The 17,712-nt window shown below is 42.5% G+C and overlaps 1 protein-coding gene across 2 annotated transcripts in view; it reads right to left on the bottom strand.

Moving 5' to 3' along the window:
- The window catches only part of LOC115151024 (neuron navigator 1), a 152,862-nt gene that overhangs the window by 89,314 nt on the left and 45,836 nt on the right, over nucleotides 1-17,712 (bottom strand). Inside the window, exon 4 of one of the 2 annotated variants that reach the window (XM_029694926.1) lies at nucleotides 2,930-3,673. The exons of the other annotated variant lie outside the window; for it this stretch is intronic. Within the exon in view, the coding sequence (XP_029550786.1) occupies nucleotides 2,930-3,673 (744 nt within the window). The remainder of the gene's footprint in view (nucleotides 1-2,929; nucleotides 3,674-17,712) is intronic. 2 annotated transcript variants of the gene reach the window in all.

Below are 17,712 nucleotides of genomic sequence, written 5' to 3'. Positions count from 1 at the left end.
TCACTAACTTTAAACATCAGCTATCTGAGCAGCTAACCGATCACTGCAGCTGTACATAGCCCATCTGTAAATAGCCCATCCAATCTACCTACCTCATCCCCATATTGTTTTTTTTACTTTTCTGCTCTTTTGCACATCAGTATTTCTACTTGCACATCATCTGCACATCTATCACTCCAGTGTTAATTTGCTAAATTGTAATTACTTCGCTACTATGGCCTATTTATTGCCTTACCTCCTCATGCCATTTGCACACACTGTATGTAGACTTTCTTTTTTTCAATTGTGTTATTGACTGTATGCTTGTTTATTCCATGTGATGTTGTTTGTGTCGCACTGCTTTGATTTATCTTGGCCAGGTCGCAGTTGTAAATGAGAACTTGTTCTCAACTAGTCTACCTGGTTAAATAAAGGTGAAATAAAAATATATATTTAAAAAAAAAATTGCAATCATGTAAACACCAGAGCTGGGAATTGCCCGGGACCTCGCGATATGATACGATATTTATTGTGATTCTTACGATTCTTTCTATATTACCATTTGACACTGCAATTTTACTTCGATTTGATGTTCCAAACATACTGCTCAGTATATGTCTGCTGCAGAGAGACAAGAGAGAGCATGAAAAAATTCGATTTGATCAGTCATGGAAATAAAAGTGATGAAAACATGTTGGCTCACTATTTAAAAAGAATATGGAGAACAAGCTATAGGATGAAAAATACCAGAGTTTTGGCAGAGGTACTGCCGACTAGCTCTAGCTAACGCTTCATAGCAAAGGTACTTTTTAAAATATTTTTTAAACAAATTGATACTTGGAGTCAAAGTATCTATATAATATTGTCCCAAAATAATATTGCAATATGTAACTGTATCAATTTTCCCCGATCACTAGTAAACACACATACACACAAACAATGGACTGTCAATGTTCAGAATGGGATTGTTGACTGACACTGTTTACTTGTCTCTAAGCCTGACGAACACGAGGGTTCGACGTCCCGTCCGTATAAACTAATAAGTCACGGAGAACAAATGAGATCAGTAAAAATGTGTCCATTAACAAAATATGTCTCTAACTTAGCTAGCTGGTATGTCAACAAAACATAGGCTACCTATGTGACTAGCTGGAATGCTCATTGACTGGCTTGTTCATAAAACCTTTCGCTATTAAAATAGTATATCAATGAGCAGATTCTAAACAACATAAGAATATTTGTGACAGAGCTGTGTTGTTTAAATCAGTCTCTAGGCTCTATGATTCAGGGCAGAGCTCACTGTCATTAGCCTTGAACCCCCTGGGAGCAACCGCCAGATACAGTCAAAGTAGTGGCCTAATAATCTCAAACCATCCAGTCCCATCTTCAATTACCGTCCATCTCAACATGTTTTTGTTAGAGTGGACCAGAGAAGAGCTGACCCTTTCAGGGGCCTGCAGAGAAACAGACCCCCAAAATGAGCGTTGTATGAAACCATAGTGAGGGTATGGGACTTGAAATTGGCAATTTAATAGAGCAGGGGTTGGACACAATTGAAATTGAGGTCACCGATTAAGCAGCTGATGCACAAACTGAAGTACAGTGGGATATATGCCAGCCATGTATGACTGTCAGAGAAAGACAAGGTTTGGGCGGGATATTTGGTTCTTGGTCCTAATCCGTGCTGTTGTTTCTGATCAATGTCAAAGCCAATTAACCCAACACACTAATCTAATGCACTCAGTTGGGATAATGACATGCATAGCCAGAGGCCAATAAAACAAGCACAGTAGGCAATCCAGGGATCAACCTATATCACTGGTCAGTATAAAACCTGACAGAAAAATTACGTGGTACTGTATGCATCAGAAAAAGAGAGATATCCTGTTCAAAATGTGCTGTGTTTAGTCAATTATATCTCCACAGTATATCATCTTTATCCACCTGGTTGTAAACAAAGAGGTTGTCGTTCTACTGAGATACCTACAGGAGAGGGAGAGAGAGAGAGGCCCAGCCATGGCCATTTTCTTTCCCATAGCAGACAGTGTGGGCACCATCTGTCAATGGCCACGGATGAATGGGGCTGGGAGGAGGCTAAATATGTGTCTCACAGTGGGCTGAAAATGAATTAAATATGGCTTGGTTTATTTCCCAGCTCCTATTTTCTGGAACTATTCACAGATATCCCTGCATGGAGCAAACAGAGGGCTACACAATCACTAAGGGCATAGCTTGTTAGTAGACCCACTGCAGCAGACTAGCTGAGATGGAATAGAGATCAGCATGTCACTGACTAGATCTGGGTTTTATTTTTTTCTTTCATACCATTGAACAGCCAGTGCTATATAGTGATGGGGGAAAAATCAACACAGTTAAATATTGCAACATTACTTGGACGATATTATATCAATACTTTTACTCCCAAGTATCAATTTGCTGGCAATTCCCAGCCCTAGTGCTATAGGAAACAACCTTATACACACAATCCATGACATCATGCTTCACATGCCAGAGATAGAGTAGCCAGTAGGATATTAAAAACAATAACCTAAATGCATTGCAAACAATGGTGGAATTGTCCACCGCCACCCGTCGTGTGATCCCAACCCCTGCTTCACAATAATGTGGAAACAACTTTAAATCAAAACGCAAAAGCTGGGGCAGCATTCAAGAGAAAGCTTTTCAAATGCATGCAATGTGAACACTGAGAGACGGTGTAAAAACCGTAGAGGCTTTTTCTGAATCGATGCTGGGCCAGATTAGCTCCATTCAGGGACAATGAAGTCTGCAGCAGCAAGCAGGTGTTAGCGACAGCTGTAGTAAGGGGGCGTGTTGACTGTGCGAGGCATCGAGAGGAGACAGTGAGCAGAGAGGGGAGTTTCTATTTGTTGTGCTGTAGAAAGCAACAGGCTCGACAGGCAGGGAAAAGGTTCTGCTTGGTTTTACTCACCCAGCATCTGGCTGAAGAGAAGCTGCTCCAGGTCACCAAGGACAGTCACTACCAGCTCTGGATCCACCTTGAGGAAGGACTGGCTTCCATCCCCTTGGCCCTTGGCCCCTGCCTCCCCAGAAGCTCCCGCCACCTGCTTCTTGTTGACAGCCTTGGCCTTGCTGGAGAGGATCTCATCATCAGATTTGCCATCCTCAGGGGCCTTACTCAGGGGCTTCACCTCTGCATAGGGACCCCTAGGGATCCGGCTCTGACCGGGTCTGACCAGGCCAGAAGGAGCCGCCAGTGGGCTGAAGGGTTTGGGTTTGCCCTGGAAGAGAGAGTGCTCTGACTTGGAGAGGTTGCGTGAGAGTGGCGCGCCCCCTCCTCCGCCACTGCCACCCCCTCCTGCCAGCTTGGGCTTGCCCGTCTTGAGATGCCCCGCTCCAGGCTTGGCCATGTCATCACACCACTTGGGCTCGTAGAGGTGCATCTTCTTCTCTGCATCGGTGAGCACGGCCAGGTTGGTCAGGGACCTCTGCTTGCGAAGGTTGGAGGACACAGGCAGCCGCCCTTCAGAGCTACCTGCACGGTACACCCTCAGTTCCCCTCGCTGGGCACTCTGGGGCATCCCCGACTTGCCCCTCTTGGCTGCCACGCCAACAGCTTTGCCCTCGGCTTGGCCGTACGTTTTGGTACTTTCCGCCCGTTCCATCTTTAAATCTCCTTCTCTGCCTCCTTTCACACTACTTCTGAGCATGCCTCCTGCATGAGAGCATTGAGAAAAGCATCACCAAGGAGAAAAAATTGTATTCCTCTCGGTCCCCTTGTCCTTGTCAAGAGAAAACAGAAAAAGGCAACCAAAACACAGTTCTTGGATCTTTGGTCCTTTTTTCAGACAGATTATAATTATTTTCCTCTCCTCCTTCCCCCTCTCTGTCCTCATGACAGACTCTCCCTTCTTTTCTCTCCTTTCTTTCCCTGTCCTCTCTCTCTCTCGTTCTCCCTGGCTCCGTTTTCTACTCCTCCCTTCAGCAGAGCCTCCTGCCGCTGAAGCGCGCAGCAGCAGAATGACAGTAGCAGCAGACGCAACAACAATCCCTCCCCCCTATTCCTCCTCCTCCTTCTCTCCCCCCTCCTCCCTGTCTCATCCTATGTACCATTTAAAGATACTTTGCTCTGCCTCAGCAGTATGTGTGAAATGTAAAGGGAGCGATGAGAAATGATAAGCTTGGCATTTTTAAAACTGGACAGCATAATTTTTTTTTTTATCACAGGCATGTTTTCACACACCCTCATCTCTCTCAATCCCTTTGTTCTTCCCCTCCCCCCTCCCTTCACCTCTTGGGTCAGGCACGTTCATCGCACACACAATTATGCATGATTTGCCTGTGTGCTGTGGAAATGGATTGTGCAGTCAGACACATTTAGGCACGTCGTTTACTCAGTGCACAAAATGAACAGGGTTAACAGCCCGTGAGGAAAGCTGTGTCCAAAAGCCCACAACAACTGGAACATCCAGCTTAGCTGTTTATCCTGTCTGAGCTGCCTTATTATCTAACTCTAACCCTGATTTAATCATATGCTTAAATCTACTGAGTGTTATTGACTTTTTACTTAAATGGAACTAGTCCAATGATGTTTACAGAAGAACAATGCTGCCCAATAAGTTTCAAAGTGTGTCAATACCTTATTTTCATATATATATATATATATATCAGTGTAAGTATACACCAGGACTGTACAAACATAATTTGGAAGTCATAATTTACTATCAACATTAACATCTTATTTAGAAAAACCAAAAATATTTCTGTCAGATAATATCACTCGTGTATCAAAATTGTATTGGTCGCGTAAACAGTTTCACACAATAGGAAACAAGCTAGTCAGAGCAGCTTGGGAGTGAGGTCATCATCAATAGACTAAACTCTGCATGAGGGAATTGCTTGGGACGAGCAAGAACAAGTTTCAAATAAACTAAACAAAATGCTGATTTTGGCAGGTGTATATGGAGGTTTTCAGGTCAGGTCCTTTTTCACTATACAGTATCCCGCCAACAGCCTAAATGAGTGTCACTGGACCAAACAATTGTCAGCTTTCCCCTGGCCAGCCAATCAGAATGAGTTTTTGCCCACAAAAGGGCTTTATTACAGACAGAAATACTCCTCAGCACCCTCAGATTTGGAGGTCCTGGGCTGCCGTGGTTACACATGGTCTGCGGTTGTGAGGCCGGTTGGACGCACTGCCAAATTCTCTAAATCGACGTTGGAGGTGGCTTATGGTGGAGAAATGGACATTCAATTCTCTGGCAACAGCTCTGGTGGATATTCCTGCAGTCAGCATGCCAATTGCATGCTCCCTCAAAACTTAAGACATCTGTGGCATTGTGTTGTGTGACAAAACTGCACATTTCAGAGTGGCCTTTTATTGTCCGCTGCACAAGATACACCTGTGTAATGATCGTGCTGTTTAATCAGCTTATTGATATGCCACACCTGTCAGGTAAAAGGATTATTTTGACAAAGGATAAAATGCTCACTAACAGGGATGTAAACAAATTTGTGAAATACATTTGAGAAGAATAAGCTTTTTGTGCATATGGAAAATTTCTGGGATCTTTAATTCAGCTCATGAAACCAGAACTTTACATGTTCCATTTATATTTTTGTTCAGTGTACTAAGAAATGAAATGGTAGAATGGTAATTACAGTTAATCTATCTATTCATTCTTCAATAAATTCAATAAAACAAGTGCAACTAGGCGCCATTTGATACCACAATTTCCTATTGAATACTAGGAAAATACTGTAAAATAAAGTGCTAGCACACTTTGGAAAGAGCTGCAAGCAGCATACGCACTAAACTCAGGTAACAGCATCCAACCCAGACTCATAATGTCTTATAGTATGTAAGTATAGCCCTGGAATTACTGCAAAATGGCTGTCTGCTTCACCCCCTCCCCTTAGAACAAGTGGACATTCATTGACTGTAAATACTGCATGAGGGCTGCTATACCAGCGAGGTGGCTTTCTGTTCACACAGACAACAGAGCTGGGAAATACATGCCTGTTTATTAACCTCTATACCTTCTATAACAGTAAAATAGTACAATATAGTGTGCATACATACTGTATGCACAATTATGTGTGTTGACATACAGTATGTGTATAATGTGCCCGCTTGAGAAATCAATGAATAATTTCTAGGTTGTGCTCAAAAGCAATGAAACACAATTTCTCTTAACCAGGAGAACCAATAACTTTTTGGGAACACTATGGTTCACTTTGCTTTGATGCAATGCAACGAACTAGTTTGTTACGATGCCTCTAGGGCCTTTATTCACTGCTCTCCCACCGTGTGCCTACACACACCACTTGCCTGATATGTGGGTCCCGGGGCACCTGGGGTTCTTCTGAGACCCATGGAGTCATTTGATGTGGCTTAGCGAGGGGGACTGAAAACAATGTCATGTTTTGTTCTTGCTTGTCACAAGCGATGCCCCCATGCTGAGTTGAGTCCATTGATGATGACCTCACTCCCAAGCTGTTCTGACAAGCTTGTTTCCTGTTGTGTAGATATTTGTGGATGGGAAAAAGTTGATCACAATATTTTGAAAGTATTTTTGTATGAGCATATTTATGAAATGTAGCTGAAGATATTGCAATTGCATCAAGTAATTTCTGCCTGAGCAACCCTACTGCATAACCAACATATCAACTGTGCATAAGTCCTTATAAAGAGAATGTTAGCTTACAAAAGACCACAAAAAGTATCATAACGCACTCAGCCAATGATACGGCGAACCCATTTCCTGACTGTTCTCGACTGATTTAATGAACTAGGAGAGAGACACCCTTCCTCAGGAGAGATGAGGGTGAAACAGCATCCAGCCGCTGCTTTCCCACAGATCTGGAGACTATTCCGAATGTGTGTGTGTGTGTGTGTGTGTGTGTGTGTGTGTCTGTGTGTGTGTGTGTGTGTGTGTGTGTGTGTGTGTGTGTGTGTGTGTGTGTGTGTGTGTGTGTGTGTGTGTGTGTGTGTGTGTGTGTGTGTGTGTGTGTGTGTCTATGAGTAAAGAGGCTATGAGGGGATAGCTCCACAGCTGCCAGTAGTAAATTTCCCTGGACAATCTGTGTAATCATTTTGTGGCGACTCAGCTGCTATGGGGTGCTGCAACATATGATGATGTAACACATAAAAGATGTAGAGGAACATCCAGATGTTCTCGCCCAGTGTGTGCGTGTGCGTGTGTGGTCAAAGAAAAGCAGAGTGATCATTGATATCCTACCATAAAAATACATCTTGTTTAAAACACTAACACTAATTTTGCTGAGCGGAATATGAGACCGAGAGTCCACGATATTGTAAAAACCTGAATTCAAAAATAATCTGTGGGTATTTTCCCCCCAACCTTCCCTATATGCTGAATATTAGTGCATTCCTGCTCAGCTCAATGGGCTGGAAACCTGTAGAGGAAGGCTGAAGCAAACTGCTAATCCATCTTGCTCGTTTCCAATCTCAGCAAAGTGATTATCTTACCTCCTTGTGTTAATGTGGGAGCATTTTGTCTTATGCCACAGAAATAATACTATTTTTAGAGTAAAATATTCCACTATATTGTTCCTGGACAAACCGACCAAAAATTTCAAAATGTTTACAGGTTGTTTCAACAGAAGTAATTCTTAACGAGCAACTGAATGCAAAAAAACGTATCTTGTTAAAAATGGCCTATGTGGCATTGATATTAGTCAGAAACATTTATTCCACTGGAAAAATGTGCTAAAAAGTGCAAGTAGGATAATATTGGTCATAAAGTCAGTATTTTCCAAAAACAGAGTTTTGTAAGATTTATGTAACTGAGGTCGTCACGATTTACACAAGGGTTGGGTTTGGATTACAATCATGCCCACTTGCAGATGCTGTTTGAACTCTATGCAATCGTATTGCAGAACCTGACAGTGAGACAAACCTGCCCCCATTACGCAGCTCCTTAGACTTGTTTACTTAAGACAACACGTCGCCAATGTTCTGTTGAAAGAACACTTGGCCCCTAAACCCTTTATGGAGTGGCCACTTGTTGATGTGTTTAAAAGTGATCACTCGAGTCTGCCACTGTTTTGGGCAAAATGAGAATTGAGACGATACGCACTTGCATCCCAACTGCCACAATAGAAAAAAAACATTAGAGAGAATTGTGTGTGCTGCCACGACCTGTTTTGTAACATGATTCGCTATGAAATACTCCCAGATATGCACTTTTTTAAACTTGAGAAATACTGCACCAAACACCTTAGCTAGATGTAAAATTGCGCTCCTCGGAAATCTCCTCGGTAAAAACTTCAAACTTAATAACAGATTTCTTGATTAATCTTAGATTAATTTGGACTACTTTGAAGAAGAGGTAGTGGCTATGTTGTTGCTACTCCAGAAGGACAAACAACAGTAACTGCCACGGTACGATATGGGAACATAATACACCCAAATCGAACCACACCCTCAAGACCAAAATGAGCACTAGAAAAACACATGCAGAATTGGTGCATTCAGCCCCCTTTAAGACATGGCTGCCATAGATCCCCTTCTGAGCGTCATTATCGACAGTCAATGCTGGTATAACTGCAATCGGCACATCAATCAGATCAGAGTTAAATATCATTTCTTTCTTTAGATTGTTTGTTTGCTTGTTTTGTTTCACTAATGAAGCCACACACTGATTACACTGATGAAGTCACACAGAGAGCATTTATCCATATGAAATAAACATATAACCCGAGCGTCCCTCTCTCCCTCATCAATAGTGTCTAAGACACAGTGACAGGTTGGAAGTGGCCCCAAGGGCTGTCCCGGGAGGACGAGAGGCACTCCCTGACAGGAGGCGATAGTTGATCCCCAGATCAAATCACTGGGTCCCTCAGTCCTGCATCTGTCCATTCGGCCCTGAAGACCACTCAACCATGCAACCTGCCACCCCCCTCTCTCAGAAGAATAAAGTGAGGGGCGGCCACAGCCTCTCTAAGTCATCACAATAATTAAGAGACTACTTTGAAGGCTTTTATAGTGAATGCAGTTTTATGAGGTACTTTTCTCATTATCCGTGCACTGGGTGTTCCTAAACAGTACTAATCAGTACAAAACTTGGACACAATGCCCCCCTATCTTTATTACATTACCAGTGATCTTTGCATTCTCCTCTTAGGCCTGTGGTAATTGTAGGTTAACATTGTGGTTTGTTGTAGATAGGAATGTTTGTAAATGGATTGTAATGGCAGAATGACTATTCTCCAATTGTCAACCATTAAGTAACTTCTTACTAAACATTTTCACAGACATGTCACTGTGAAATCGAAAAGCTCCTATTCAACATTTGATGATGCGAAACGTCAAACACCTGCTGTACTTGTCTTTCTACGCTAAGATATGACTAAAACAGACAGTGGAGTTTAAAGTTAAGAGTGGCTTTGTAAGCAGTTTTCATCTTTTGAACGGGATTTGAGAGTTATTTTGACAGTCAGGAAAACGTGTTTTCCCATATGTGTATTTATGAAAAGCTATACTGACAAGACAGCAGCAGTGCCATCCAGTTGTGACATACTACTGGAGGAGATCCTAGATCCTGACGTATCAAACAGGTGGAGTAATGAAGCTTTTACTGTACTGTACGTTAGCAGACACTGTAGTGAGAACTAGTGACAGGGGCTGAGTTGGGCATATTAACAGTAGACTATTATAATATAGACTTTGTATACTGTATGTGTCTGGCAGTCTGACCTGTTTACTGAAAAACAACTGCATGTCAATATACAGTATCACATTTCGCCGTATTGCCATGGCTGACAAAAAACACAGGGGGTGATTAAAATGTTAGTAATGTAGCGGTGTGTTGTTTTAATGTCATATGTTGAATGATGTAAAACATTATGTTGAATTGACTTTAACCAACTTTAGGTCTTCTCCCTGAAGATTTTCTCTACCTGCAAGACAATGGGTCATAAAAAATAACCCTTCACACCTAGGTGAAGATACCATGTGACCTCCCTGGACTAGAAAAGCTCTCTATCTATCCCTGGACCTCTCTTATCCTCCTCTCTGTCCCCCTCCTGGCTCAGCTACTTCTCAAGGGAGAGAAAGTATCTTTAGGGAAATAGTACCCAGGGGGTAATGTACATTTTAGGAAGAAAGTACCTATTCAGTACAGGAATTGGGACTTGTGTGTCCCAATCTTCATATTACTTTTGCTTTGGTCTTTCAACAACATGTGGTAGGGCATTTACCTCTGACAAGGTAAAAATCTGTAATTCTGCCCCTGAGCAAGGCACTGTTCTCCGGGCGCAGAAGATGTGGATGTCGATTAAGGCAGCCCCCGGCACCTCTCTGATTCAGGGGGGTTGGGTTAAATGCGGAAGACACATTTCAGTTGAAGGCATTCAGTTGTACAACTGACTAGGTATCCCCCTCTCCCTTTCCCTTTTCTAACTGCGACATGAATAGGTTATATCAGTAGCCTATATCCAAGGTACCCATCTCCCCTGATCTTCATCGGATGCACTCATAAATGTTCTTCTACTCACAGAATGTTTCTAAGATATGAAGTTATGATTCTGCGAGCATTGGTCAAACAACCAATAATACTGAGCGACTCTGGTTCTTTTCCTGTGGTTTGTCCGGATTGCGTTCTCTTTTTGAGTGAACCACGGTGCGTTGTTTAGATATTGTTCATACCAGTCCAAACAAACTGAACGAAGGTGGTAAATGCACCAGAGTTCAGAAAAACCACTCCAAACCAATTCGATGTGAAAGCCCCCTTAGTCCCAGAAAAAGACATAAGACTTTAGAGAGCTAGTTATTGCCTAAACACTAGCACACTTAAGCTTACTGTGTGCTTCCCAGTCGAAACTGTCAAGGCTCAGGAGAAGACCCAGATGCAGACAGTTTCGAAGTAACAAAGGTTAATTACAATGACGGGGGGCAGACAAATGACAGGTCAAGAGCAGGCAGAGGTCAGTAATCCAGAGCAGAGTCCGAAGGGTACAGAACAGCAGGTAGGCTCAGGGTCAGGGCAGGCAGAGGTCAGTAATCCAGGGTGGTGTGACAAGGTACAGAACGGCAAGCAGGCTCAAGGTCAGGACAGGCAGAATGGTCAAAACCGAGAGAAAGACAGGAGCACGGGAAAAACGCTGGTAGGCTTGACAAAACAAAACTAATTGGCAACAGACAAACAGAGAACACAGGTATAAATACACTGGGGATAATGGGGAAGATGGGCGACACCTGGAGGGGGGTGGAGACAAGCACAAAGACAGGTGAAACAGATCAGTCGTGTGACAGAAAAAAGTTTGTGCATATATTATGACAATATTTTGTGATGTTTGTGTATGTTTTTGTACATTTTTGTTTGTTTTGTAAGTTTTCTTGAGGCTAGTCGAAGTTCGGTAGCCAAAGTATATGCCGCTTCGTCAGTGATTGGTCAACAGTAGGGAGTCTTCAATTAAGTGTTTGTTGTTATTCAACAACAGACAACTAGTTTTCATGTGCATTTCTTCACTTGAGAAATACTGCACCAAACATATTAGTTAGATGTAAAATTGTGCGACTAAGACATCTGCCAAAATGTCAAATATGAATTTCACATTTCTTGAGTTATGTTAGATTGATTCAGACTATTTTGAGGTGGTGTACCTTTGCTATCTCAAAAAGGAAAAACAGTAATATTGTTGCTTCTTGTTTTCCAAGTGTAGGTATTTTAAGGGAGTATGTGATCACAGATATTCACTCCACCTAACCGAGCTCTGCTAGGAGCAAACCGAACCTACGTATGCGGACGCCTAAGCTAACCTTCTCCAAGGAAAGAAGAAGACTGTCAGAGCACAGCCTCCGCAACTCAAGGAATTAGCCAAAAGACAGCGCAACCAGGAACACAATCCTGAGGAGACAAGAAGAGAAACAATCACAAGGAAACTCAGAACAAGAAAGGATACACAGCCATCTTCCCCTTTGTTCTTTTCTATGTGGCCTGAGCAACAGACTATGCTCATTCACTGAGTATGACATCTTAATATTCTGATATATCGAGGTCTTTACTTCGTATCTTTCACCCTGTCCCTTACCCTTTTCCATGATCATTCTCATTATGTTTGTAACTATTTTGTTTACTTTGTGAATAACTGATGTATAATGGAATTGTGTTGTCTTCTTACTCTGGAAGAAGTGAGCTCAAATTGACTGGTAAAGAACTCATAACTTCAGATAAACCAATTATATTACCAGGATATTGTTGAACTAACGCATAAGTCAGGTCTTCTTACAAGACCAATTTTGTCCAATAACAGGCTGGTGCCCCGATTTCATAGTAATAACTGGACACACTTCACTACGTAAGCATTAACACAATCCAGACTGTGCATTGCCAGGGTATTGCCACACAACTCAGTGGTGTGGGAAGGCTGGAGGCCGAGTGACTTCAACCGCTGAGGTGTGCAGTAATTACCTAGCAACGCACAGTCGGGGGTGTGTTAATGTGCTTATAAAAAAATGGATTGCAACATTTTATTTGTGAGAATTCCCTCTGAAAACGACTGTTTGTCGCTAAAAAGCCAGCAGTTTCTGGTTGCGGCAGTGTGGTAAATTTCTGATATTAACGTATCCCCCACTACTTTTCTGACTGTGAAGTAGTACCATTATGTCGATGATGACAGAACAATAATATTGGCCTCAGTCTGCCTTAGTAGTAATGCCATAACTGCTACATACCCACTTGGCTAGCCAGCTATAGAGTAGCAGGGACAATTAGCTGCCTCTTCCTCTCTGTTGGTTGTTACACAAGCTGGCTAAAATTCGTCACTTCACTTGCTAGCTAACTAGTGCGCTAACATTAGCTAGCTACCTATAGTACAGCAGAGTCACGTCAGAGACTCGACAGCAGAAATGAGAACAAACTCCATCTTCCTAGCTACAGTGCCTTCAGATAGTATTCATACCCCTTGATTTATTCCACATTTTGTTGTGTTACAGCCTAAATTCAAAATTGATTAAATACATTTTTTCTTACCCGTATAACACAATGCCCAATAATGACAAGGTAAAAACTAAATATAGGAATATCTAATTTACTGTACATAGGTATCTACACTCCTCAGTCATTACATTTTAGAAACACCTTTGGCAGCGATACAGCTGTGAGTCTTCTGGATAAGTCTCTAAGAGATTTGCACACCTGGATTGTGCAGTATTTGCACATTATTCTTCTCAAAATTCCTCAAGCTCTGTCAAGTTGGTTGTTGATCATTGCTACACAGTCATTTCAAGTCTTGCCAAAGATTTTCAAGCGGATTTAAGTCAAACCTGTAACTAGGCCACTCAGGAACATGCAATGTTGTCTTGGAATCAACTCCAGTGTATATTTGGCCTTGGTTATAGGTTATTGTCATGCTGAAAGTGAATTTGTCTCCCAGTGTCTGTTGGAATACAGACTGAACCTGTCACGCCCTGACCGTAGAGATCCTTATTATTCTCTATGTTTGGTTAGGTCAGGCTTCCCTGTGGCTCATTTGGTAGAGCATGGTGTTTGCAACGCCAGCATGGTGTGTGCAACGCCAGGGTTGTGGGTTTGATTCCCACGGGGGGCCAGTACAAAAAAAAAATGCATGAAATGAAATTGTATGCATTCACTACTGTAAGTCGCTCTGGCTAAGAGTGTCTGGTAAATGTAAATGTGTGACTCGGGTGGGAAAATCTATGTTTTCTGCTTCTTTGTTTTTGGGCCAGTGTGGTTCCCAATCAGAGGCAGCTGTCTGTTGTTGTCTCTGATTGGGAATCATACTTAGGCAGCCTGTTTTCTTCCTGTGTTTGTGGAAGGTTGTTTTCTGTTTAGTGTCTGTGCCTGATGGAACTGTGCATTTTCGTTTTCGTTATTTTGTTTGAGTGTGTTTATGAATAAAGTAATCATGAACACTTACTACGCTGCGCTTGGTCCACTTGGTCCACTTCAACTCCTTCTTACGACGAATGTGACAAAACCAGGTTTTCCTCTAGGATTTTGCTTGTGCTTAGCTCTATTCCATTTATTTTTACTCCTTGGTCCTTGTCAATGACAAGCATAACCATAATATGATGCAGCCAACACCATCCTCTCCGGCAACTGAGTTAGGAAGGACGCCTGTATCGTTGAAGTGACTGGGTGTATTCATACACCATCCAAAGTGTGATTATTAACTTCACCATTCTCAAAGGGATATGCAATGCTTTTTTTAATTTAACCAATCTACCAATAGGTGCCCTTCTTTGCGAGGCATTGGAAAACATCCCTGTTTTTTGTAGTTGAATCTGTGTTTGAAACTTCCTGCTCGACTGAGGGACCTTACAGATACTTGTATATGTGGGGTACAGAGATAAGGAAGTCATTCAAAAATCATGTTAAAGACTATTGCAACTAATTATGAGACTTGTTAAGCACATTTTTACTCCTGAACTTATTTAGGCTTGCAATAACAATGGGTGTTGAATACTTATTGACTCAAGACATTTCAGCTGTTCATTTTGTATTAATTTGTACAGTTGAAGTCAGAAGTTTACATACACCTTAACCAAATACATTTAAACTCAGTTTTTCACAATTCCTGACATCTAATCCTAGTAAAAAAAATCCCTGTTTCAGGTCAGTTAGGATCACCAATTTATTTTAAGAATGTGAAATGTCAGAATAACAGCAGAGAGAATGATTTATTTCAGCGTTTATTTCTTTCATCACATTCCCAGTGGGTCAGAAGTTTACATACACTCAATTAGTATTTGGTAGCATTGCCTTTAAATTGTTTAACTTGGGTCAAATGTTTCGGGTAGCCTTCCACAAGCATTCCACAATAAGTTGGGTGAATTTTGGCCCATTCCTCCTGACAGAGCTGGTGTAACTGAGTCAGGTTTGTCGGCCTCCTTGCTCGCACATGCTTTTTCAGTGCTGCCCACAAATTTTCTATAGGATTGAGGTCAGGGCTTTGTGATGGCCACTCCAATACCTTGACTTTGTTGTCCTTAAACCATTTTGCCACAACTTTGGAAGTATGCTTGGGGTCATTGTTCATTTGGAAGACCCATTTGTGACCAAGCTTTAACTTCCTGACTGATGTCTTGAGATATTGCTTCAAGATATCCACATAATTTTCCTCCTCATGATGCCATCTATTTAGTGTAGTGCACCAGTCCCTCCCGCAGAAAACCACCCCCACAACATGATGCTGCCACCCCCGTGCTTCACGGTTGAGATGGTGTTCTTTGGCTTGCAAGCCTCCCCCTTTTTCCTCCAAACATAACGATGGTCATCAGACCAGATGACATTTCTCCAAAAAGTACAACCTTAGTCCCCATGTGCAGTTGCAAACCGTAGTCTGGCTTTTTTATGGCGGTTTTGGAGCAGGGGCTTCTTCCTTGCTGAGCGGGCTTTCAGGTTATGTCGATATAGGACCCGTTTTACTGTGGATATAGATACTTTTGTACCTGTTTCCTCCAGCATCTTCACAACCTCCTTTGCTGTTGTTCTGGGATTGATTTGCACTTTTCGCATCAAAGTACGTTCATCTCTAGGAGACAGAACGCGTCTCCTTCCTGAGCGGTATGACGGCTGCGTGGTCCCATGGTGTTTATACTTGTGTACTATTGTTTGTACAGATGAACGTGGTACCTTCAGGCATTTGGAAATTGCTCCCAAGGATGAACCAGACTTGTGGGGGTCTACCATTTTTTTCAGAGGTCTAGGCTGATTTCTTTTGATTTTCCCATGATGTCAGGCAAAGAAGCACTGAGTTTGAAGGTAGGCCCTGAAATACAGCCACAGGTACACCTCCAATTGACTCAAATGATGTCAATTAGCCTATCAGAAGCTTCTAGAGCCATGACATCATTTTCTGGAATTTTCCAAGCTGTTTAAAAGGCACAGTCAATTTAGTGTATGTAAACATCTGACGTACTGGAATTGTGATACAGTGAATTATAAATGAAATAATCTGTCTGTAAACAATTGTTGGAAAAATTACTTGCCAAAACTATAGTTTGTTCACAAGAAATTTGTGGACTGGTTGAAAAACGAGTTTTAATGACTCCAACCTAAGTGTATGTAAACTTACGACTTCAACTGTAAATATTTCTAAATCCTTAAACACTTTGACATTATAGAGTATTGTACTTAGGCCAGTGACTCAATATCTAAATGTCATCAATTTCAAATTCAGGCTGTAACACAACAAAATGTTTGAAAAGTCAAGGGGTGTGGATACTTTCTGAAGGCACTGTAGCTTGTAATGCAATGACTGCTATACCTACAGTATGTGGCTAGCCAGCCACTGTAGCAGGGCAAATTGTCAGCAATTTGTGTAGTGCTTCTTGATTGATGATTGGTTGGCTCACTTAACGTTAGTTAGCAAGCATGCATGCTCACTGGCCAGGCAGGAGCCTACTTGCTAAGTTACAAAAAAACAAACCAACAACCAAACAAACTCAAATCAAATCAAAGTTTATTTGTCACGTGCACCGAATACAACAGGTGTAGACCTTACAGTGAAATGCTTACTTACAGGCTCTAACCAATAGTGCGAAAAAAAGGTGTGTGTGTGTGTGTTTGTGTGTGTGTGTAGGTAAGTAAAGAAATAAAACAACAGTAAAAAGACATTTGAAAATAAGAGTAGCGAGGCTATATACAGACACCGGTTAGTCAGGCTTATTGAGGTAGTATGTACATGTTGGAATGGTTAAAGTGACTATGCATATATGATGAACAGAGAGTAGCAGTAGCGTAAAAAGAGGGGTTGGCGGGTGGTGGGACACAATGCAGATAGCCCAGTTAGCCAATGTGTTGGAGCACTGGATGGTCGGCCAATTGAGGTAGTATGTACATGGATGTATAACTAAAGTGACTATGCATATAAGATAAACAGAGAGTAGCAGCAGCGTAAAAGAGGGGTTGGGGGGGCACACAATGCAAATAGTCCGGGTAACCATTGGTTAACTGTTCAGGAGTCTTATGGCTTGGGGGTAAAAACTATTGAGAAGCCTTTTTGTCCTAGACTTGGCACTAGGGTACCGCTTGCCATGCGATAGTAGAGAGAACAGTCTATGACTGGGGTGGCTGGGGTCTTTAACAATTTTTAGGGCCTTCCTCTGACACCGCCTGGTGTAGAGGTCCTGGATGCCCCAGTGATGTACTGGGCCGTACGCACTACCCTCTGAAGTGCCTTGCGGTCAGAGGCCGAGCAATTGCCGTACCAGGCAGATGCAACCGGTCAGGATGCTCTCGATGTTGCAGCTGTAGAACCTTTTGAGGATCTCAGGACCCATGCCAAATCTTTTTAGTTTCCTGAGGGGGAATAGGCTTTGTCGTGCCCTCTTCACGACTGTCTTGGTTGTGTTTGGACCATTCTAGTTTGTTGTTCATGTGGACACCAAGGATTTTGAAGCTCTCAACCTGCTCCACTACAGCCATGTCGATGAGAATGGGGACGTGCTCGATGCTTCTTTTACTGTAGTCCACAATCATCTCCTTTGTCTTGGTTATGTTGAGAGATAGGTTGTTATTCTGGCACCACCCGGCCAGATCTCTGACCTCCTCCCTATAGGCTGTCTCGTCGTTGTCGGTGATCAGGCCTACCACTGTTGTGTCATCTGCAAACTTAATGATAGTGTTGGACTCGTGCCTGGCCATGCAGTCGTGGGTGAACAGGGAGTACAGGAGGGGACTGAGCACGCACCCCTGGGGAGCTCCAGTGTTGAGGATCAGTGTGGCAGATGTGTTGCTACCTACCCTCACCACCCGTCAGAAT

This window comes from Salmo trutta, chromosome 16, assembly GCF_901001165.1.
Source record: "Salmo trutta chromosome 16, fSalTru1.1, whole genome shotgun sequence".
In the NCBI taxonomy this organism is placed as follows: Eukaryota; Metazoa; Chordata; class Actinopteri; order Salmoniformes; family Salmonidae; genus Salmo; species Salmo trutta.
This window is presented reverse-complemented; position numbering and strand designations above follow the sequence as displayed.